This window comes from Nicotiana tomentosiformis, chromosome 2, assembly GCF_000390325.3.
Source record: "Nicotiana tomentosiformis chromosome 2, ASM39032v3, whole genome shotgun sequence".
Lineage (NCBI taxonomy): Eukaryota > Viridiplantae > Streptophyta > Magnoliopsida > Solanales > Solanaceae > Nicotiana > Nicotiana tomentosiformis.
The window spans coordinates 87,790,541-87,815,811 of NC_090813.1; the positions used below are offsets into that span (position 1 = coordinate 87,790,541).

General features: G+C 38.2%; 1 protein-coding gene across 1 annotated transcript; it reads left to right on the forward strand.

Annotated features, from left to right (window-relative positions):
- Positions 1-5,482: 5,482 nt before the first annotated feature.
- LOC104114166 (uncharacterized) lies at positions 5,483-12,849 on the forward strand. The gene is made up of 2 exons (XM_009624544.4): positions 5,483-6,044; positions 11,418-12,849. Exon 2 carries the CDS (start codon positions 11,430-11,432, stop codon positions 12,654-12,656), a length of 1,227 nt encoding a protein of 408 aa, XP_009622839.1. The 5' UTR covers positions 5,483-6,044; positions 11,418-11,429; the 3' UTR covers positions 12,657-12,849.
- The last annotated feature ends 12,422 nt before the right edge of the window (positions 12,850-25,271 follow it).

Consider the following 25,271-nt stretch of genomic DNA (forward strand, 5'->3'; position numbering starts at 1 on the left):
AGCTTGCCGGGTCAGAAGAAAAAGGATGATGTTGCCATGGTTGTCTCAGGATTACGACATGGCTCTAAGGGTCCGCATCACCAATATACTTAGCCCCGACCCCAACCCCAACCACAAACCTATCCTCGAGCTCCACATAATACTAACCAGTATTATCCTCCGTATAATGTCCAGTCATTTGTTCAACCACTGGGTCACTCTTTATGGCGAGCACCAGCACCGCAAAACACTCGTTCGCCTTCACAACATTTTCGAGTACCCAATAATTCTATAAAATAGGGGCATGGAGGGGAACAAAGGCAAAAAGATAGTTTCACGCCAATCGGGGATTCCTACACAAGCTTGTTTGAAAAGTTAAAATATTCTGGCCCGATTGAGCCGCTTCTCGGCTATACTCTGGACCCATATGAAAAAGGTTTTGATCCTATTGTACGGTGCATGTACCACTCTAATGTCCAAGGGCATAGCATTGAAGATTGTCGTGCTTTGAAAAGGGAAGTAAAGAGAATGATTCAAGAAGAGATAATTGTGATCCAGGACAGTGACACCCAGAATATTGCACAGAATCCTTTCGGGAACTTGTTGACTAAAGTTAATGATTTTGAAATTGGAGAAGGCCCTGGTGATTCTGATGAGAAAATTTGTGGCTAAATGACAAGCTTAGCAATTGAAATGTCATTCTTTCCTCACTAGGAAGGAATCTTGGTAGCTTGTTTTGATATTTTTTCTATTATCTTGGGTTATTTCAGGGTTGTGATCCAGATTTTATTTGTTTTATTGAGTCAAACCCTTATATCCCTCTATTTGTGTGAGTCTTGTCTGCCTGTTCTGTTGCTATTTTCATTATCCGGGTTATTTTAGGGTTGTAACTCGGATTTTAGGTTATTTGTCTTATTGTTAAACCCTTCTATCCCTTACTCAATGAAATACAATTGTCCTTTTGTGTCATTCCGTGCTTAGTTATTTTTCCACTAGTTCTAATGACATGACACTTGTGAGGATGAATAAAGAGTCGCAACACTTTGGAATTAAGCTGGGGTAAAATTCATGTGGAACTAGAATAGTCATACCCGTGGAGGTTAATGATCTTTACCTTCAAATCATTGTGAAGGTCGGATTTGAGAAAATCAATTGAAGTTTGTTGTAAAGTTTGACATTAATGGATGAAAAGTGTCTTTCGACCACGACATACCAAGAAGATAGACGTGTTCATCAATGCTGTGATCGCGAAAGGACACTATGTTTGACGTTCTCAATGCTGGGAGGCCCTTTTTTTGCTATTCAAATACTTTATACCCTTTGTTACCCCCTTTGAGCCTGTGTTATTTTCTTTGACCACCCTCTTTTGGAATCAAGTTTCGAGTTAAAAGTAAAAAAAAAAAAAAAAAAGTCCATGTCCCAAGAGTACAAACTGGGACAACTCTTAAAATGTTCAAATAATAATAAAAAAAGAAAAATAAGAAAGAACACTCAAAGTCCATGCCCCTAGAAAATAAAAACTAGGGCAACTTGTTTTGAAACAAAAAAATATTAGGTCAGATGTATGAACTACGTTTGACCTGATTCCTTTAAAAAGAATATGTAGGCAGCCTTACACGGTTCGGTCCAACTAAATAAGAAGAAGAAGAAAAAAAAAGATCCAAAAATCCCTAGTATCTGAAACTAGGACAAAGATTTTATTTCACTTTTGAAAGAGTCGATTCCAAAAGTTATAAGTCTACAACCTCTCATTTTGAGTCTACTTTGAGCCTCCATACCGTCCTTTCTTTCCAACCCTATCCAAATAAAGACCTCCAGATATGCCTTCAAGAATGCCAAGAATGCAATGAGGAACGACTGTCATGCGACATCAAACACTGTCAAGTTGCTCACTCAAGAAAGAAAAAAAAAAATGAGAGAGTCTTACTAGTGAAAACCCTCGCGGGCAGAAAACCCTCGCGGGCACTGTAAGGCGATGGTAAGTAGAGATAAATAAATGAGCCTTGTTGGTGAAAACCTCTCGGGGCACCACTAGTCAAAAGTGAGTCATGAAACTGATGCAAAAAATTAACACAAACAAGTCTGACTTCAAATCCCAAAGGAATAACGAAAGAAATGATTAGATCAGTTTGATAGATCAGTCCGGGCAGTCCAAAATGCATGTCATGATCATTAAGGCTGGTTACCGCAAAAAAAAAACTCTTTTTTCTGTTCTTCCCGACATGGCCATTTCTTGTTAATATTGTTTCTTTGCATCATTGTGTCCTTCACTTTGAGTCAGTCCCTGTCAAAACAAGCAAGAAAAGATTTCAAAATCTGCTACCAGCTTTTCAGTTGCACAAAGTAAATTTGGCCAGCACACTCTATTGTTACAGTTAACATACCTTGAGGATTCATGCAAATCGTCCCCACCAAAAGAATCTTTTGAGCCTACTTAGCTAAAGCAAGCAAAGATAACCTCAAGGTTAATGAGGGATTCTATGTATTACTAAACAATGACTATGAAGTGTGCATATCATGCAAAAGGCACTTACCAGTTGTGATTCTCTCTGACAGATAAATTTTTCCAAAAGCAAAAGTCATTCAAGATATTAGGAAAGATTATCCAAGAAAAGAAATCTCCTTTTTGATATAAGGCTGATTGAGCCACAAAAGACAAATAGAACTGGGACCGAAACAATCAGAGATGATACAGAAAGTAAAGGCCCCTTGTAAGCAACAACAGAGTCTCCCAGCAGTGCAACCAACTATAAATGCAGTCAATCTTCCAAAGGTTGGATGACCCCAAAGTCAAGCTGCCAAAGACATCAAGGCCACAAACCGACCACCACTTTTAAAGTTGACAAAATTTTCTTTGTTTGAAACAAGAACAAAGCAGTGCAAGAAAAGTTGTTAGTCAATAACAAGCAAGGTCTTCCAAGTTGAAATCAATGTTGTCATGGAAAATATATGAGCAATCATCCTCGAGGTGTCGTACCCAAATTTTGTTAGCACAAAGGTTGTTTGAGAAGGTTTTATCTCCTAGGCATTTTCCTCGTTTGAGAAGAACCGTACATCCTAGGCATTATTTTCCCTAGTCGGAAGAGTATTCAGTTTTACTTGAGTTCAGGGATACCGTGTAGAATGTGGTCAGTTGTTAGTTTTCTTAAGTTGTTAGTAATTTAGTTTTTCTTAAGTTTAGGGGTCCTGCCTGAAAAATAGGGTTAGTTGTTAATCTCTAGTTTTCTTGAGTTCAGGGGTCCTGCTTGGAAAATAGGGTCAGTTTTTATTCTAGTCAAACTCAGTTTACAGTTTTCCTCAGGCACAATCTCACATCTAGGAGACGCATTTCCTAGTTTGGATCATTCAAGTTTCATCCCTAGGAGACGCACTTCCTAGTCTGGGTCTTTCAGGTCATTCTTTTAGGAGACGTACTTCCTAAATTGAGATTTCACTTCTAGGAGACACACTTCCTAGTTCAAGTTTCACCCCTAGGAGATGCACTTCCTAGTCTGGGTCTTTCAGGTCATTCTTTTAGGAGTCGTACTTCCTAAATTGAGATTTCACTTCTAGGAGATGCACTTCCTAGTTTGTGTAGTTTGAGTTCATCCTTAGGAGACGCACTTCCTAGTTTGGATCATTCAAGTTTCACCCTTAGGAGACACACTTCCTAGTCTGGGTCTTTCAGGTCATTCTTTTAGGAGACGCACTTCCTAAATTGAGATTTCACTAAATTGAGACGCACTTCCTAGTTTGGGTAGTTTGAGTTTATCCTTAGGAGACACACTTGCTAGTTTGGATCATTCAAGTTTCATCCCTATGAGATGCACTTCCTAGTTTGGGTCGTTTGAGTTCATACTTAGGAGATGCACTTCCTAGCTTGGGTCATTCAAGTGTCACCTCTAGGAGACACACTTCCTAGTTTGGGTCATTTAGGTTTTATTTTTAGCAGACGTATTTGCTAGTCAAAATTTTCTTAGTTTTACTCGCAGAGGACGCACATCCTAGTCGAGTCTTTAATTTTACTCTCATCATTGCATCAGTAGCATAGGTGATTTACAGTTTTGCTAACAACTCACAAATTTTCCTAGTGCAAACTGGGGCAGAAAATTTTATTCGTTTTGTTGTTTTGATTGCAGGCACCCACCTGGAGAACGAGGGTCAATATTTCAGAAATCGATTTTAAGTTCAAATCAAAGAAGCATCAGGAGCCCGCCTGAAGAACATGGTCAACTTTCAATTTTCAAGTTCAAGAAGCATCAGGAGCCCGCCTGAAGAATATGGTCAACTTTCAGTTTACAAGTTCAAGTCAGAGAGGCATCAGGAGCCTGCCTGAAGAATATGGTCAACTTTTAGTTTTCAAGTTCAAGAAGCATCAGGAGCCCGCCTGAAGAACAGTGTCAACTTTTAGTTTACAAGTTCAAGTTAGAGAGGCATCAGGATCCCTCCTGAAGAATAGGGTTAACCTCCAGTTTTTCAAATCAGAAGTAGCACGAGCCGCGTCAAGAACAAGGTTTGCAAGCTCCAGTCTTCTCCAAGTTCAAGTTTATTTCAAGTGCAAGTAGCAGAATGCCCGCCTGAAGAATAGGATCAACTTCCAGTTTTCTTCAAATTCAAGTCAACATGATACCCACCTGAAGAATAGGGTGAATTTTCAGTTTCATGTTGAAGGATTAAGTGGATATTCAAGGAAGATTCAAGACAAGAAGTAGATAGGATATTGTATTTTGTTTTTATTTTGATGTAATTGTTTGCTTTCAATTTATGATGTAAATGGAAGGGACTACGGACCGGAGCCTCGACGGAACCTCACTCGACTCTCAAACTCATCATTCTATCATTTTTCTTGAACTACACGTAACCTGATTCCCGTATTTTCCCTTTTGAATAAATATTTGGTCAAAAATTAGTCGCATGGCTCACCTTGTCTTTGCTTGAAAACTTTTCATGTTTCAAGCAAAGAGGGGCATGCCGTGAGCACCTAATTTTTGACCATATTTAGATTTTTTTTTATTACTTTCAGAATTTAAATAGTTTTAACTTTAATCTTGATATTTTAGCTTGTATTTCACTTTTTTATAGGTTTTATTTGATAAAATTGAAAAATACAAAAACAAAAGAGTCATATTTTAGTTTTGCTAAGATAAGATGTAGATTTTAGTAAATAATACCTTTCTTGAGTAATTTTTATTCTATTTCAAAATTTTTAAATTGTTTTAAGTAGTATATAATTATGTATTCATTTAATTAGTTTAGTTACTGCATATTGCTTTCCAAAAGAAAGAAACAAACAAAAGAGCAAAAACCAAAAATGAAAGAAGAGAAACGTAAAGAGAACGGCAAAAGTAAGAAAGAAAAGTGGTCCCCATGTTCCTCTCTTTCCTCCAAAATCACGTGCCCACATAACACATTTGATTCCCTTTGATCATTTGTTAATTTTGGCATTTTCCTTTGGAGGGGACCACACATTTTTAATATTGGTTTTCTTGTTCTCCAAGCCCATTAATTTGGTGGGAGTTCTATATAACAAAGAGATAAACACATAAAAAGAGGGGGGGTTCTCACACACAGAAAACACAGAAGGGAAAACGGCAATTTGGAGAAAACTGGTCGCTACACCACTAAGAAAGAAGGCCCGGATTTTTCCATTTTTTCTCTCTCTCTCAATCAAGAGAGGCAACAGCGGCCAAGCCCTGATCTCTCTTTCTCAAATTGGAAAAACAGTCGTCCCCCTAAAAAAAAAAAACCGGCGACCCCCATCTCCCAGAACCTGAGCAGCCGTTCCCACCTCCAAAACAAAAGCAGAGCCTCACCTCCACTTCCCTTAAGCCAAAACCTAACAGAGAGAGAACCAGCGCCTCCCTCCCTTTCTGATGATTTCATCTTCTTCTTGCTCTCAATCGAAAAAAGAGATACACACACACACACCGGTTGAGGTCGCTAGTTCGAGGTTCTGTTCGAATTTTCTTCCGGTCCGTTTGGTGTTGCTTGGTTTCGTTTTGTTCTGGAAGAACGATTATTGAGGTGTATCCATTTCATGAAGAAGTTTGTCTTCTCAATTTATTGACAGAATTTCCATATCAAAGGTTCATTTCCTTTAATCTATTTTGATTCATTTCCTTTAATCCATTGTTTGCCTTACATGAATGCTTCTGTTGTTTTTAGTTTTTGTTTAAATATTTCATTATGTGATTTTGTTTGCTTGATTCATATCAATTCTATCAGCAACTAAAGAAGTAAATTTTCTCTAAGAGCCCGTTTGGATTAGCTGATTGTAAATAGCTTATCACGTTTGGATTAGCTGATTGTAAATAGCTGATAAGCTTGTAGTGCTGAAAAGTTTTTTTAAATGCTGAAACTGATTTTTAAAATAAGCATTTACGTGTTTGGATAGAAGTGCTGAAACTGATAATAAGCAGTTGATGTGTTTGATTAAAAAATACTGATAAGCTATTCTTTTATTAAAATGCCTAAAATACCCTTGAATCTTTTTCAAAAGATTATAAATTAAAAATTTCTTTGTAAAGAAAAGAATTAATAACCAATATGAAATGAAGAGAAAGTTAAGAAATTTATTTTGGGAAAAGTATTTTGTGAATTAGAAAATATTATTAAGGATAAACTAGTAAAAGTGTTGCTCAAACTAAAAGTGCTTATAAGTTGAAAAGCCATTAGTTGGGGGTGACCGGCTTATGACTTATGGCTGATTTTAGCTTATAAGCACTTTGAGTGTTTACCAAACGCGTAGATAAGTCAAAAGGTGCTTATAAGCCAGTTTGACAAGCTTATAAGCTTAGCCAAACACCCTCTAAGTGAGAAAGAAACGACCTCTGGTTCGATTTATCTGAACCTATTTACTTTTTGGTCCGTTTAAAAAAGAATGACTACTTTATAAATTTGGAAACAAATTTGCTTAAAATTATAATTCTACCCTTAATGAGAACCTTTTATAATCACACAAATATTCTGGGCCCATTTTTGAATTGTTTAGGACCATAAATTCTATAAGTCTTTAATTTTTTCTTAAACTCCGTGCTCAGTTAAACATGTTCACATAAATTAAAACGGAGAGGGTAATGGATATGGGAATAATGGGCTGTAGCACGCTAGACTAGATTCATTAAGTTTCCGGGTTTTGTTTGTTGGGCTGTTGTGTAATCTTGAAGTTGGAAATGAGACGCTTACCCAATGAGTTTAGTCCGCCGGCCCAATAACCCTAGTATTTACATACAAAAACTGGTCCATGCTTCCATAATGGTTAAATGCCTCATAACTTCAAAACCAAATATCGTTTGGTAACTAATTGAACCGTAGTTTGCTTTAGGCATGCTTTTAATCTATTATTGTGATTATGTACATGTTCGCGTGACATAAGTACGATTTCCAAAATTTAAACCGAAGTATGCATTCACCCAACTTTGGATGAAACAATCTTAACAATAATAAATTGTTATTAGTTGTGTACACATACGCGTGACACGACTTTGACATACCAAACAAAACAAGTACACACACGCATGACTCCTTTCAAGATAATTTCATAAATCACGAATAATCAAGCAATTAAAAGCGGTAAAAGAAAAAATACACATAGGTTCTAAAAATAGGTAATTAAAACAATTTAATTAAGCCATGTATGATTAAAGCGACCGTGCTAAAACAACGTAACTCGGGAATGCCTAACACCTTCTCCCGGGTTAACAGAATTTCTTACTCGGTCTTTTGGTTTTGCGGACTTTTAAACAGAGTCAAATTTCCTCTATTTGGAATTTAACATAAACCGGTGACTTGGAACAGCATAAATTATTGCAAGTGGCGATTCTGAAATTAAATAATTAATCCCATTTCGATTAATGTTACTTTAATTGAAAAAATTTTCCGAAAAAAAGGAGGTGTGACAATCAAACCAATGAACGCAAGCATACACAAACTTATCACTTAAATAATATGTATTCTTGCTTAAATTGAAGTTAAATTACTTGATTGGTTTCTCGTAGATACGAGAGAAACCAATGTTGCGGACCAGATGACAGCTTTGACTATGATTTCTGATCGAAATCCTAATTACGGGAAGCAGATAATGATCACTCTCACTGCTGGTGGCTGAGAGAATAATGTTATTCTATTTCACTACACCATCTATTTTGACTTAAATTGTAATATCCCATGGATTAAAATAATAGCCATTATTTATGCACAAAAATGTATTCTATTATGAGCAGTTGGAAAACGAGTCTGCTTTTAGTTCTTCGAAATGCCGGTCGTGAATTATGCATTTCCGAAACATCATCCCATTAAAAATTGTGTTATATAAATCATAAATAAAAGAATATAAACGGTGTAGAAAGTACAACCAGCCGTGTTTAAAACAACTTCCACGGCCCTTAATTAGTGACGCTGATTATTGTACTAGTGTGTACGAATAAATAAAGTAAACGAACTTTAAAAAAGGAGTTTTTTCAATTACAATAAAAAATCTAGACAAAGTATGTTATTAGTGAAATTTCTATATGCTTTAGCCTTTAGGTGTTCAATGCCCGAAAAAACTACTAATTTCAATTTCCACTGTATAAAACCCACTAAATTGGAAAGCTTTTGCCAAAAATATTTGTATTCTCAAGATTTGAACCCAAATGTTAATCACATGTTAAAATACGGTAGACTGTTGGCCCAACTGGGGAAAATAAAAGTAGTGGGTGATGCATCTAATCTGACTTATTGTGGGGAAGGGGACAGATAGCCATTGATTAGAGATGTCTTTACTTTTTAGACACAGTTTTAAATATATTTACTCTTTAGTCAGTGCTTAATAAACTTTTACCCGCCGGACAAAAATACCCCTGTGCTAGACATAGGTGTTGTGTAAATATTGAGGACATGGTGTCCTTAACTTCGTGAATGTTGTGTAAATATTTAGGACAAAGCGTCCTGTATTTGCACCTTCTGCTCCTAAATTTTAGGACATCATGTCCTTAACTTCATATGTGCAATGTAAATGTTAAGGACATGAACTTCTGTTGTTAAACTTTAGGACATCATGTCCTTAACTTCCTATGTATAGTGTAAATGTTAAGGACATGATGTCCTTAACTTCATGTGTGCAATGTAAATGTTAAGGATATAATGTCCTTAACTTCATGAGTGATGTGTAAATATTAAGGATATGATATCCTTAACTTCATATGTGCAGTGTAAATGTTAAGGACATGGTGTCCTTAACTTCATGTGTGCAATGTAAATGTTAATGACATAGTATCCTAAACTTCATGAGTGATGTGTAAATATTAAGGACACGGTGTCCTTAACTTCATATGTGCAGTGTAAATATTAATAAAGTGATGTCCTTAACTTCATGTGTGCAATATAAATATTAAGGACATAATATCATTGACGTGTATTTGCAACTTAAAAAAGTGGCTATACCACGCCATTTCTACACTTATTGTAGTGCCATTGACAGATGAACAGGATTTTTTTTGGCACATGAGACAACACTCAGTACTCATTAATTATTAAATAATTCGGCAAATGTTTAGAGTTGGTTCGCTATGTTATGTATATGATGCTATGTGCTCTCATTTGTTCTAAAGCAAGAGTTGTGTATACCTAACTCCTTATCAATTTCGTATTAAAGTACTTGAACTTTAATTAAGCTTTTGAATGATAATTTGCACAATTCAATATGATAGTAGAATATATAAAGTCCTTAATCCAAATCTCATAAACACGTACCCATCAAACAAATTCTTTTACGTAAGGGAGCATCTTAAAATTTAAAATATATAAAGAAGATGTTCATTGATTAGTTGGTTCATCTTAAAGTTAGTCGTTAATCGGAGAAAAACATGCAAAAAATAATTATCTTAGACATAAGCCAATTATACTGTGTCCATTCTCTTCTAGGAGAATGATTCTTTTACAGCATGGTGGAAAAGGATAACTTAATGATCACAGAAATTACGTGAGATTAAGGATTACTTAGCTATTAAGGGACTGTTTTTCTTTTTATAAAACGTGAATTAGCTTAAAAGAAAGTCATCTTATTCCTCTGGAACCTGGATTTATCCATAACTTTTCTGTTAACCTTTCCATAAATAAATGATTTATTAGCTTAAAATTCAGGAACTGAATTGGATTCTTAACCTCGAAAGCACACGTTTAGCCGGCCCCTAGGCCCATTTCAGAATAAACCCGCACTCAATTTCAAATATTCATACATTTTTAGTCGTGTTAATTTTCATACCAGTAAATTACGCATAGACCCTTTCAAATTCAACCCCATAAGGTGTTCATGGTTCGGTTTGAGTCGGTTTTTCCCTAAAAAGAAACAAACCAAGTAAGTTGTTTTTTCAAATATTGGAACCAAATCAAACCAATTAAGTCAGTTTTTTATCGATTTGGTTTTTGTCGGTTTTCCGTTTTTTCCGGTTATTTATCGGTTTTTTTCTTAAACATGAGACATACAATACCAAACGCATATTCCGTCGACTACATTTTCTACATAACACTATCAAATCAATTGCTCCTTGAGAAATCTATCATTTATCAAGATATATTGATGATAATTGAATCAAATAGTGATGAATAATTTAAGTACTCAATTAAAAATCGATTATTTTTAACATGAAATTAATTCTTGTTCTTAGCAAAAGAAAACTATCGATCAAACTAGAATGTAAAGGCAAAGAAATAGATTATTAAATAGCAAAATATTAGACTAAAAATATATGAATAATATGTACTTTAAAATTTTAAAAACTTTATATAAAAATATACCTATATATAGGTGTAATAATAAATTTAAATAGCTACTTTTATAGTCGGTTTGGTTCGGTTTTTTCGGTAATTTTTTTATTAAAACCAAAACCAAAACCAAACCAAATTTGATCGGTTTTTAAAATTCAAAACCAAAACCAAACCTAAAAAGTATTGATCCGCCTAATTTTTTGTCCGCCAGTTGTTTGGATCATCTGAGGAGGGTCTTCTATGGAAATGGCATATCAAAATTAATTAGCTTAAAGTTAGGTGACCATATCATAGATTAATTAGACGATAGAGACACTAGATGAATGATTTGCTACCTATAAGAGATATAGAACGTCATTACAGTCCAATCCACTTAACCTTTAAGTAGCTTTTTACATTAAAATAGAAAAAGGGAAATTTGGAAAGAGACCAAAGAGCTTATCTAAGAAAAATAAGCTTTCTGTTCTTTAATTTCTTATTTCTTATTTCTTAGTAGAGGATAGTGAGACTAGATGAATGATTGTTAGCCTTCTTAGTGTGTGATAAAGCATTGGATGACACGAGAAAACTCTTAGGTACGTACACTTATTAAAATACAGTAAGTGTTAGGTACTTCAATTGAATGGTAGATTATTGGAAACAAGTGTTGCCAACTTAGGAGGTTCACCTCTTAAAGATTCTCTGATTTAGCTCTTGTGCATGCATATGTCAAGAGTTCAATCACCATGGCTGCAAATACCATAGATCTCAACACCATGAATGTACCAGCTGCGTACACTGCTGCAGCGAATCTGATCCCTTTAACACAGGGCTTACCCGAGGAGAATTGGAGCGATGATAAAAAGGGTGCGATACCTATCTGGCATGTTATCCCTCTTGACGACAACAATACAGTTACTGTAGGTGCAGAGTTCTTGCAGCAAATATCCAACAACACCATCTCTGTAAAGACTGCCATAAATTGTTTCAAGCTCGCAATGAGTTTGAAATCTCCTGACACTGGAGTTGCCGATCCTTTACTGTCTCAAGCCGATAGACCTGCTGCTGCAACAGCAAACCCTACGGTCTTAGCCAGAGAGGAGATGCCTGCTAGCGATACATTCCCCAATACACCGTACACGCTTCAAGCCCCTCAGGTGGTTCCTGGACCAGCGCCTGCTGTGATTTTGCCTGTAGCTAACGCTGCAGCAGCTGCACATGTAGCCGTTGTACCTCAAGCAGGAGAAGACACTCAGGAAGAGAAGCGCTATGCCTACTGTTTCATCGCTGCATATCTAATGAAATTGTTGGTAAAGTCTGCTGACAACGTTGTTACTGGGTTAACTGCTATGAGGACCAGGTATGAGGGATTTTACGGCCCTGCAAGGACTGTTGCAACATTTAGCTTATCTCAAGCCCAGGCCATCGCTTTGAAAAAAGGATTGGCAAGCAGGGAGAAAATAATGGTGACGTACACTATGGCATTAGCTCACACTCAATCTCAAGCTGCAGGTACTCTAGGTACAAGAGAAATGTGGATCCTGAGTTATTTAGGGTTTTTGCCTTTTTCCTACAATGGCCTTCATGCGTACACATTGCTGATTGACCTAAAGAATTTCTCGAAAGTTCCTTTGGGAAAGCTTATGTCTTTATTCCATGTGAACATCACGGCACCTGCCTTGAGCAAGATTGCATACATAGTCCAAAATCTTGAGAGGACTACAGATAACCCAAACAGAGATGTCTATTTCAGATATTGCTCATCATGGGGTCCTCAGTATTTCCAGAGCTTGAGGTCTAGGCACTGCACTCATCTGCTATACACAGTTGCCTGGGCATGGAAGACTATTGCACCGGGACATCCTAATGCAGACCCCGAGAACATCGCAGCAATCAGTTCTCTATCTAGAACAATGAAAACTACATTGAAGCAAGCAGGGATCATCATAGGAGAATCTTTGAAGAAGAACTGAGTGGTATCTCAGCATCTCCAGCCTTTGCCATGGCTATTGCAGCAACGGAAGGTGATGTTGATGAAGAGGATTGGGAAGATCTGTGATCACACTGAGAGGGGGTTATGGTTAAATTAAATAAACTATTTGGTTGTTATGCTTATATTATATGTTTCACTTATGCTTATACCTTAATATTAGATAAACTTTCCTATATGCTTTCATTATTCTTTATGTACTAATAGCTTATTATCTTAACATTTAAGGAAAAAAAAAGAAAGTGTTGCCAACTTATATCAAATTAAAAAAATTGTCTATAACTTTCTAACAATTTAAACTTGGCAAAATACCTTAACACCCCTTAAACTTGATACGGATTATTAGTTACAATCTTAAACTATTCGTGGTCTTAATTACCCCCTCAACTTGGCCTTTTGAGAGCCATTACTCCCATGGACGCTGATGTGGCAAAGAGTGTGGGTGCACTCGCCTGCCACATAAATTTTTTTGTATATGTGGCATTTTTTTAAAAATAAAATATATTTTTACCTTTTTAAGTATGTTACTTTTTGGATAATTTTTTTCGAATACAATTTATAATAAAACTTCGATAGAACTACAGTATTTAGGGTAAATATTTTTATTTGGCTAAAAATAATAAAATCTTAGTTTAATATTTTTTTTTTAATTTGATCTAAAAATAAAAATTTATACAATTGAAATAAATAGTCATGTATATTTTTTTTTATAACTTTTTAGATGCCTTGACTATTTATAACATATACTCATGATAGTTATCTCATAATTTTTTGTTATTATTTTTTCTTCTTGTAATCCTTTTGTCATATCAAGGATTTACATTTGTACTTGCAATTATCAAATTTTCTGATGAATATAATGGGACTGAGAATTAGGCAATTTGACATAAATACTTTATTTAGAGGTCCATTATTTCTTGTCAGAAGATGTCCATAGGTTTAAACAGAAATTTCAAAATAACTAAATCAATTAATCTGAAATCTCTAAGAAAACAAACCAAATTGAGATTATTTGGTTTGGTATTTCATAACCGAAAGCTTGAACCGGAGTTTTCATAATCCAATTCGAAGTGCCTGATGTCAGAAGAGTCATTTTTTTTTTTACAACTTTTTAGATGCCTTGACTATTTATTTCAATTGTGAGCACTTAATTTTTTTACCGTGCTTGAATTTTCGCTCACTCATCTCACCAATATCATACTTTGTCTCCACTCCATTTTACCTTGTCCCCCATGCTTGTCCCCGCCCCACTTTACCTTGTCCCCCATGCTTGCCCCCATGCTTGTCCCCTCACTCACAACCCACATATCCCTATTTTTCCTTCAAGTAAAGACCTACACAGAAGGAGGGGGAGGGCTTCCTAAACAAAAAAAAAAAGGGGCAGAGCTTCTGGCTCTAAAAAAAAAAACAAAGTCGTAGCTTCTCCTGAAAAAGGGCAAAAAACACACGAAAACAGGCGCGGAAACCCCCCAAAAACGCAGCACCTTTAACCAGCAAAAACACTTTCAAAACCAGTGTAAAAACAGTTCCAAAATCGCTCTTAAAGGCAGCCGAAAATTTGCCCAAAATTGCAGCAATAATACGGCTGAACAGCTGCAAAGCTCCCGAAAAACAGCTTCAAAAATTAGTCCAAACACCATCCCTGAGCTTCGTCCATGTTCCGGTCGAATTTGGCGAGGTGCGAGTTTCTTTCCGACGAGGTTGATGTTAAGTATTTCTGGTTCCTGTTATTCGAATATCCATCTCCCTTTGTTGTTTGTTTATTTATTTTGCATTTTCGTAAAAATGATTTACTGCTTTGATTTTATTTTGGTTTGTTTAGTTGGTATCTTGTTGTTTGAATCTCTTATTTTCGTTTTTATTTCATGAGCATGAGATCCAAGTCTAATAATCTTTTGGTTTTGTTTGATAGCTGAAAATAAGAAGTAGTGATGCATTATTTTTTCTTGGAACCATTGTCCATTAGTTATGCCAGTTTGGCCATTTGTTTGTCTTGTGAAAATCAAAAACTAGATCGGACATACAATAATATAGTTTGTGAGTTTGGGCCAAGTAAGATATGTTCTGCCATAATCCAAAAAAGAGAAACAAGAGAGTCCCTACTTATTCATATGCCGACCCAATTTTTCTGAAATACATGAAGCTAGCCCACTTTTTCATAACTAATTCACTTTATTTCCTCCACAATATTATCCATACCTTATGACTTTACAATAATCTCAAAGTTTAGATAGAATAATGAACACGATAGAGTACTTTAGGCATGCTTTTATTGTGATTTCCAAAATTAAAACTGAAGTACGTTGTTCACAATTTTGGCCAAAACAATCTTAATACAATAAAATGTTATTAATTGTGTACACGTACGTGTGACATAATTTTGGCATAATTAAAAAAAACGGATTCACACGTGACTCGTTTCAAAGATAATTCCATATTTTAATAATTAAAAGCGGATAGATAAAATATGGAAATCATTAAATCACAGTTTATTCTAAATTAATTCAAATCAAGTTGTAGTCAATAAAGCTACCGTGCTAGAACCACGGGACTCGGGGAATGCCTTACACCTTCTCCCCGGTCAACAAAATTTCTTACCCGGACTTTATTTTGCAGACCAATAATAAAAGAGTCAAATCTTCCTTTGACTAGGGATTCAAACAAAAGGTGACTTGGAACACCCAAAAAAATCAATTCCAAGTGGCGACTCTGTAAATAAAATAATCCCTATTCAAGTTTGTCACTTTAATTGGAGAAACTCTTTAACCCACCATCCATAACTCATTTTATCATTTTTGGGGTAGTAAAAGGGGTGTGACAGCTCTTGGCGACTCTGCTGGGGACCTTCAAGAATTCGAGCTTGTACATTGACTTTATTTGGCTTTATTAATTTTTGTATATATTGTGATTTATTTGGGCCTAATGTGTTACATGTCGAGTTTTTACCATTTTGATATTGTTGAACTGTACATATAAATTGTATCTTCTCTCGCATCCCTCTGAGTCTTTTGATAATTAGTTATGTTGTGTTTGCCTACCAGCATCACAAAATTTCTGTCTTGAGATAAAGCCAGTTAGCCTACCAGCTTCTGGTGAAGGATTTAGTCACACGTGTTTAGGCGGGAGAGCCGTTAGCTAGCCAGTACTATTCTACTACTGGTGACGCTTGACGCTCCCCGGCTCGGGTTGTCCGTCCGGGTAAGCCAGGTCTAGATACCATCTCTATTAGGATTTACAAACTTAGAAGAACAAGCCACAAACAATGAATATCCCTAGTTGGCTACGCTTTATTTGCATCATGTGCATTTGACTTAGCATCGCTCGACGCAAGGGCCGATTTCTGTTTTAGGACAGATACCTTGTTGAGACCATTATGTCATGTTATGTGCTACTTGTTGCATTTTTTGGGAGGCTTGCATGTTGACCGACTTCAGCATAAATCAGTTGAATGAACAGAGAAAAAATGATGTGGTCTAGTGCACATGATTTTTAAAGATTAATTTTCATAAAATAAAAAATAAAAAAAAATAGTCGATTTTGACCGAACGACGCAGGTTTGATTCTCACCGAATGTGAGATACGTAGGCAAACCTCATCGGTTCCGGCCCCCAATTTTCAAAAATCCAAAAAGATATTTTCCTTTAATTGCTCTTTTAGAATTTTTTTTTTGGGACCAAAAATTCAAAAATATTTTATTCCTTTTTTTTAAAAAAAAAAAGTCTTTCACCCAAAATCTAAAAAAATATTTTCTTTCTTTTGAAAATTTTTTTTTAAAAAAAATCAAAATTCAAAAAAAATTCTTTTTTTTCTTCTTCTTTAGAAGTTTTTCTTTCACCAATTCCAAAAAAAAATAAAAATAAAAATAAAATCAAAAACAAAAATTGAAAATATTTTTTTTGCTAGGAGATTTTATCGGATTAATTGTATATGAAAAAAAAAGAGTAAGTTTATCTATTTTATTTCTCATTCACCGAACTACACGGGTCTGATTCTCACCGGATATGAGATACGTAGGCAAACCTCATCGGTTCCGGCCCCAATGTTCAAAAAAAAAGAAAAATTCAAAAATAGTTTCCCTTTCGTGGATTCCCTCTCTAGAATTCTTTCCTTAGAAAATTCAAAAAGAAATTAAATCCAAAAATATTTTCCTTCTTTTCCGAAGCCTTTCATTCGAAAAAAAAACAATCTTCAAATCAAAATCCAAAATATTTTCTTCCTTCTTTAGAATTCCTTCTTTTTTTAAAAAAACAATTCAAAATTTCATAAAAAGAAAAAAAAACTCAAAAAAATATATTTAAAAGTCTTTATATATAAAAAAAGAAAAGAAAAAGAAAAATTGGTGTCTATTCCCAATCCCCCTGAACTACGTAATGATCTGATTCATGCGACGACATGATACGTAGGTAACCCATAAAAGGTTCGATCAAAATATTTTTCAATGGTTCTAAGATGAGAATCAAAATGAGGCGTGAGTAAAAAAAATAAAAAATAAAAAAAAATGAGAAGAAAATAAGAGCGTCAATAAGAAGCAACCTCATAAGCCGGAATGAAACATGAAACCTCCAAAAGCATGTTAGAAATAGTGATAATGATAGGAGTATAGCACATTATGTGTGATTCATATCTATAAAATACTTAACCCTAACACGTTTGCTGCCTCTTAGCTAGTAAGCTTAAGGTGGTTGGTTTGTGGTGAAACTGGCAACACACAATTACTTCACTAGATCTAAGGGAGCAGTAGTAATGGCCAACGATGATGAGATCGAGCTGATCAGTGACGACCCCCAGGGTCAATCAGTTGAACAAGAGTCAGAGGAAATAAGAAAATTGAGACAGCAATTATCTGATGTATATCAAGCTTGGTTGTCTGGTCAGCCTCCACCCCGGGGTCCCTCAGAGGGAACTTCCACCGTGCCCCTGGCTACTCAACCACCGCTCCATGCAACGAGCGGCCACATTCTACCACCAGGGTATGTGCCAAACTACAGCCCCCACGTTGCTCCTGGTACCTCTAATGTGTGACCTCCAGTCGCACCGGTCAGGAACACTCCTCTAGTCGTGTCTGGCGGACCGACATACACAATCCCGCCTCCACCTCCTGTGATGAGGCCAATCAACGAGCCGCCATCTCATGCTTATGATGGCCAATACTACTCTCCAAATATGGCTTTCAGGGTCTCGGCTCCATGTAATCAGACTCCTCAGTACGAGTCACCAGTGGAAAATGAAAAGCCTGCCAAGACGGTTGAGCCGGATGAGATGGCCAGGAAAATGAAAAGTCTTGAACAGAACATAAAGAACATACAGGGACTAGGGGTCACAAAAAGTGTTTCGTTCAGTGATTTATGCATGTTCCCTCACATCCATTTGCCACCAGGGTTCAAGACCCCAAAATTCTAGAAGTATGATGGACACGGCGACCCTATCGCCCATTTGAAAAGGGACTGCAACCAGCTGAGGGGTGTAGGTGGAAAAGAAGAATTACTGATGGCTTATTTTGGGGAAAGTCTTGTGGGGGTAGCCTCCGAATGGTTCATTGACCAAGATATCTCTCACTGGCATGTCTGGGACGACATGGCCCAAGCCTTCGTCAAACAATTTCAATACAACATAGATATTGCGCCGGATCGCAATTCCCTGTCCAAAATGAAGAAAAAGCTGACTGAAAGCTTTAGGGAGTATGCAATCAAGTGGAGGGAGCAAGCAGCTAGAGTTAAGCTACCCATGGATAACCACGAGTTGATCACTATTTTTCTGGAGGCCCAAGAGCCTGATTACTTTTAGAACATGATGTCCGCAATGGGTAGACCTTTTGCGGAAGCAATCAAAATAGGAGAAATGGTCGAATATGGCCTCAAGACTGGCAGAATTGTAAGTCAAGCTGCTCTCAAAGCCACCACCCAAGCTATCCAAAATGGGTCGAGAAGTTTGGCAAATAGAAAGAAGAGAGATGAAGGGTCCATGATGACTTCGGGATCCAGGGAAGTTCAAAGAGGGGCATCGCACCCTTATGTGCAAGTTCAGCAGGGGCAATCCAGCTACCCTCAACATTACTATCCCCTGCCAATTCCTCAGTACTCTGTGGGACCGCCACAATATACAGTGTTTAATGCTCAATCATATGCTCGTCCTCCCAATCAACAGGTACGGGCACCAGCTCCAAGATTCCCCCGACCTCAGCAGTAAAATTTTCGGGCACCCTACAATGCTCGTCCTAGGCAGGATTATGGTCAAGAGCAGAGGCCGGTGGAAAAATTTACTCCATTGGCTGAATCATACTCTAGTCTGTTCCAGAAGTTGAAGCAGATGGGCGTGATTGGACCCATCGCTCCCCACCATATGCATCCCGATTCACACGGATTTCAAGCAAATGCTAGATGTGAATACCATTCAGGTGCTCCGGGGCATAGCACTGATGACTGTTGGACCCTGAAAAGAGCCATAAAAAGACTCATTGTTGAAAAATTGATTGTAGTCACAAATGGCGAGGAACCTCCTAATGTGACCAATAACCTGTTGCCAGTACACAATGATGTTCATTTTATGGGAATGATTGGCCGAGATCATGAATACAAGCCGGTTGGTCGAGCAGAAATGACAGTGGTAACGATTCAAGAGGGAACCAAACTGGAAGTAAGTCCAAGCCTAGATGCACCGTTGATTGTGAAAGGCGCCCAGAGCTCAGAGAGGGCAACTTTATTTGTTCCAAAAATCTCGAGGTTGGAAGTTCGCTCCAATGTTCAAAACCCAAAGTTATACGTCTTTGGAGGTCACCCCATCACAAAGCAGAATCAGGGTGATACGACGGGTATAATAGAACCGATCATAATCAAGCCTGCCACACAACCCCGTGTAACAAATACGAAAACCATCCCTTGGAACTACAACAAAACTGTAGTAACCTACAAAGGCAAGGAAATCATAGAAGAAGTAGGGGAAACTGGAGGTTTGACTCGATCAGAGAGGTGTTACTCTCCAGAAGAGTTGAGGAAGGCTAAGCAAATCAGAGAAGGTCAAATGCCAATAAAGAAACCGGTCACTGAAGAAGAGGCGGAGGAGTTTTTGAAAAAGATGAAAGTTCAGGATTACTCAATCATTGACCAGCTGAGAAAGACTCCTGCCCAAATCTCTCTGTTATCTCTGCTCATACACTCAGGAGAGCATGCCCGTGTACTAATCAAAATCCTGAACGAGGCACATGTCTCAGAGAATACCATCGTGAATCAGTTAGAAAATATGGCTAATAGATTTTTTGAGGTGAACAAAATTTCCTTTACTGATGATGAGCTTCCTGAGGAGGGATCCGGTCACAATAGGGATTTGCACTTGATTGTCAAATGTAAGGGGCATTATGTGAAGCGAGTCATGGTTGATGAAGGCTCGGGTGTAGATGTATGCCCCCTCTCTACCTTGCAAAGTATGAAGATCAATACAGACAGGATCCGACCCAGCAATGTTCGCATCCGGGCTTTTGATAGCTCAGCGAGAGATACCATTGGGGAGATCAACCTCACCATGACGATTGGGCCTGTTGATTTTGAAATTGTCTTCCAAGTAGCGGACATGGAAACTTCTTATAACTTTCTTCTTGGAAGGCCATGGATCCATACGGCCCGAGTTGTGCCATCCACCTTGCATCAGATGCTCAAATTTGAGCACGACATGCAAGAAATTATTATTCACGGAGAAGACGAGTCATCCATTTATAAAGACCCGTTAATCCCATGTATTGAGGCCAAGGAAGAATGTGAGTCTATTGTCTATCAGGCTTTCAAAGTGGCTGCTGTGGACCATGTTGAGGAAGGAAAGCCCATTCTGTATCCTCATCTCTCCGCCACATCTGTAATGGTGGCTGCACTTATGATGAGACAAGGTTATGAGCCAGGAAAAGGCTTGGGGGCATCATTGCAAGGAATTTCAGAACCTATTTCTCCGTTCAGTAACAGGGGTACTTTTGGTTTAGGCTTCAGGCCAACACAAGCGGACGAAGACAAAGCCAAGCACCGCAAAAAGTACGGGTGGGTCTTGCAGCAACCTATCCCTCACATTTTCTGCACTTTTGTCAAGCCACGATTCAAAGAGGGTCAAAATTCCTCGGCGCATGCAAACATTGATAAAATTTGCCATGGCCTCAGCCAGATGTTTTCTGAAGTGAATATGATCCAGGCTGGTGAAGGCACTAGTCGTGCCGATATGCAACTAATTGGCCCAGAAACCATGCTCAATAACTGGGAAGCAACTCCTCTCCCCACAAGGAAAGAGTCTTGGTAGTTGACTTTTGCAGCTTCTTTCTTTTGTACTTTGGGTTACTTTCAGGGTTGTAATCCAAATATCTTAGTATGATTGTTTTATTTTTACGTTAACCCTTCTATCCTTTCAAATTCAATGAAATGCAGTTCGGTTTCGTATTTTGTATCTGTATCTTTTCCTTTTCCTAATTCCTGCCATTTTATTTCCATTTCAGTTTTGTTAATGCCGGCTTTAATAACATGACATGCATACGGAATTCACGCCCAGATCTCAAAAAGCTGTCTAATTTCGAAATAATGCATCAAGAGGTCGAATATGATGAAGATAAGGTTTTTGATGAAATAAAAAGAGAGTTGGAACAATTTGAAAACAAGCCTAGGCCCAACCTCAATGAAACTGAGCCAATTAATATCGGAGGTCATGAAGAAGTCAGAGAAACAAAGATAAGCATTCACACTGAACAAAAAACCAGAGATGCCTTGATTCAACTTTTATTTGAGTATAGAGATGTGTTTGCCTGGTCTTATGATGATATGCCTGGTTTAAGCGCCGATTTAGTGGTTCATAAGCTTCCCACGTATCCTGATTTTCCACCAGTCCAACAGAAGCAACGAAAATTTAAAACGGACATGAGTGATAAAATCAAAGAGGAAATAATGAAGCAATTGAGCGCCAATGTTGTCAGAGCCGTACGATACACCACCTGGGTGGCAAATGTTGTGCCCGTGCCAAAGAAAGATGGAAAAACTAGAGTCTGTGTTGACTACAGAGACCTGAACAAAGCAAGTCCGAAGGATAATTTTCCTTTGCCGAACATCCATATTCTTGTAGATAATTGCGCAAAGCATGAGATACAGTCGTTCGTGGATTGCTATGCTGGGTACCACCAGATTCTAATGGATGAGGGTGATGCAGAAAAGACCGCTTTCACCACTCCATGGGGTACCTATTGTTACAGGGTCATGCCATTCGGTTTAAAGAATGCAGGGGCAACTTACATGAGGGCCATGACCACCATTTTTCACGACATGATGCACAAAGAGATTGAAGTATATGTCGATGATGTCATCATAAAATCAAAGACACAGGCTGATCACGTGAATGATTTGAAAAAGTTCTTCGAACGGCTTCGAAGGTATGACCTTAAGCTCAATCCAGCCAAATGTGCGTTTGGGGTTCCATCTGGGAAACTCCTCGATTTTATAGTCAGTCGGAGAGGCATCGAATTGGATCCATCTAAGATAAAGTCCATTCGAGATCTGCCACCCCCGAAGAACAAAAAGGAGGTCATGAGTTTGCTCGGAAGGTTGAACTATATCAGTAGGTTCATTGCTCAGCTCACAACCACGTGCGAGCCCATCTTTAAGTTGCTGAAAAAGGATGCTGCAATCAAGTGGACGGACGATTGCCAAAATGCTTTTGACAGGATCAAAGATTATCTATCAAAACCCCTGTACTGGTCCCACCTGAACCTGGTAGGCCTTTGTTTTTATATCTATCGGTGATGGATAATTCCTTTGGATGCGTTCTGGGGCAACATGATGCGACAAGCAAAAAGGAACAAGCAATATATTATTTGAGCAAGAAGTTCACCAATTATGAGGTTAAGTACACCCTTTTAGAAAGGACATGTTGTGCCTTGACTTGGGTCGCTCAGAAGTTGAGACATTATCTTTTGGCCTATACTACTTACCTCATATCCAGAATGGATCCTCTGAAGTATATCTTCCAAAAGCCAATGCCCACCGGCAGGCTCGCAAAATGGCAAATCCTGCTCACAGAGTTCGACATCATCTATGTCACTAGCACTGAGATAAAAGCACATGCTTTCGCCGATCATTTTGGCAGAGAATCCAGTTGATGATGAGTACAAGCCACTTACCACATACTTCCTAGACGAAGAGGTCAACTCAATAGAAGGAAGTAGTTCCAGACGACAACCCTGTATGGAAAATGTATTTTGATGGAGCTGTCAATATCAAAGGAGTTGGGATCGGGGCAATCCTCATCTCACCTATTGGACAGTATTACCCTGCAACAGCCCGGCTTCGGTTCTTCTGTACCAATAATACGGCAGAATACGAAGCCTGTATCATGGGTTTGAAAATGGCCCTCGATCTGGATGTGCATGAACTATTGGTTATGGGAGATTCTGACTTGCTTATCCGGCAAGCCCAAGGTGAATGGGAGACTCGAGACATCAAGCTTATTCCATACAGACAATGTGTACAAGATTTGAGCAAAAGATTCAAATCCATCGAGTTCAGGTACATTCCCAGGTTTCACAACGAGCTAGCCGATGCTTTGGCTACTTTAGCCTCGATGCTCCCTTATCCGGGAAACACCCATATCGATCCACTAGAAATCCAAGTTCAGAATCAACACGGTTACTGCAATACGATTGAGACAGAACCAGATGGTGAACCATGGTATCATGACATAAAATGATTCCTGAAAATGAGAGAATACCCAGAGCACGCCAAGGGAGATCAAAAAAGAACTATAAGGAGGCTCGCCAGCGGTTTCTTCCTGAATGGGGAAATTTTGTACAAAAGGACCCCAGATTTGAACTTGTTGAGATGCGTAGATGCCACAGAAGCTGAGCGGATCATGAGTGAAGTGCATTCGGGGGTATGCGGACCTCACATGAATGGATATGTTTTGGCGAAGAAGATTCTGCGGGCAGGGTATTATTGGCTTACAATGGAGCGAGATTGCTTCAGTTTTGTTCGCAAGTGTCACCAATGCCAGATTCATGGTGACCTGATTCACTCGCCACCTTCGGAGTTGCATCCCATGTCCTCTCCTTGGCCTTTCGTTGCTTGGGGAATGGATGTTATTGGGCCAATTGAGCCAAAGGCTTCAAATGGGCATAGATTCATTTTGGTTGCAATTGATTACTTCACCAAGTGGGTGGAGGCCGTCACTTTCAAAGCAGTCACCAAGAAAGCAGTGGTAGACTTTGTTCATTCCAACATCATCTGCCGCTTTGGTATCCCAAATACCATTATCACTGACAATGCAGCCAATCTCAATAGTCATTTGATGAAGGAGGTATGCGAGCGATTTAAAATTATGCATCGCCATTCTACCCCTTTACCGGCCAAAAGCCAATGGAGCCGTTGAAGCAGCGAACAAGAACATCAAGAAGATTCTTAGGAAAATGATCCAAGGTTTGAGACAATGGCATGAAAAGTTGCCTTTTGCTCTTTTGGGATACCGCACGACTGCTCGCACATCTGTTGGTGCAACTCCTTATCTGTTGGTATATAGGACGGAAGCTGTAATACCGGCTGAAGTCGAAATTCCCTCTCTTCGAATCATTGTGGAGTCGGAGATTGAAGATGCAGAATGGGTAAAGACCCGATTAGAACAACTAATGTTGATTGATGAGAAATGGCTAGCAGCAGTGTGCTTTGGCCAGTTATACCAGCAAAGAATGGCACGCGCTTACAACAAGAAAGTGCGTCCAAGGTACTTCGAGGTAGGCCAACTCGTTCTGAAACGCGTTCTTCCACACCAAGTAGAAGCTAAAGAAAAGTTCGCCCCAAACTGGAAAGGACCCTACATCATCAAGAAAGTGTTACCAAAAGGGGCCTTGCACTTGGTAGATAAAGAAGGACATGTACCAGACATGACTATTAATGCAGATGCAGTCAAAAGATATTATGTCTGATATATACCCACTGTGGAACTTCCACACATGATTTTCTTAGACCGAGATGACGAAGGTTACCATTGCTCGCTATTCCAAGCAAGTGTCACCCTTTTGTTACCCCTTTTAATCTATATTTTTCTTCCTTGTTTTCCATTTTTTGGAACCTGTGTACTAAAAAAAAAAAAGGAGAAGAAGTCAAACAATAAATTTTTTGAGTCATTGAACTACGTCCGACCTGATTCCAAAAGGATACGTAGGCAGCCTTACCCTGGGTTCGGTCCCATTATAACAAAAATCCATATGCCCAATACTCCAAAACTGGGGCAGAAGTTTGTTTTTATCTTACGGTTTTCCCGTAGAAACAGTTCCCAAAGTTATAATTCAGTTCAAGGTTCTTTTCGCCTTTTCCTGTTAAGAATTTCTGATCGATCTTTAAGAATACTTGAAGTCCCCATGCCAGGGGCATTGGCCAACCTTCCGCATGGAAAAAAAAAGAAGAAAAGAAAAGAAAAGAAGAAATGAGAGAGTCTTATCGTTGAAAACCCGTATGAGCACTGTAAGGAGATAGATCGGCACCATAAGGCAACAGTGATTAGAGAAATGAGAGAGGTCAGTTAGCGAAAACCCACAAAGGGCGCTACTAGCCGAGTGAGGGTCTTCGATGCTCCGGCATGAGCACAACCAAGACAG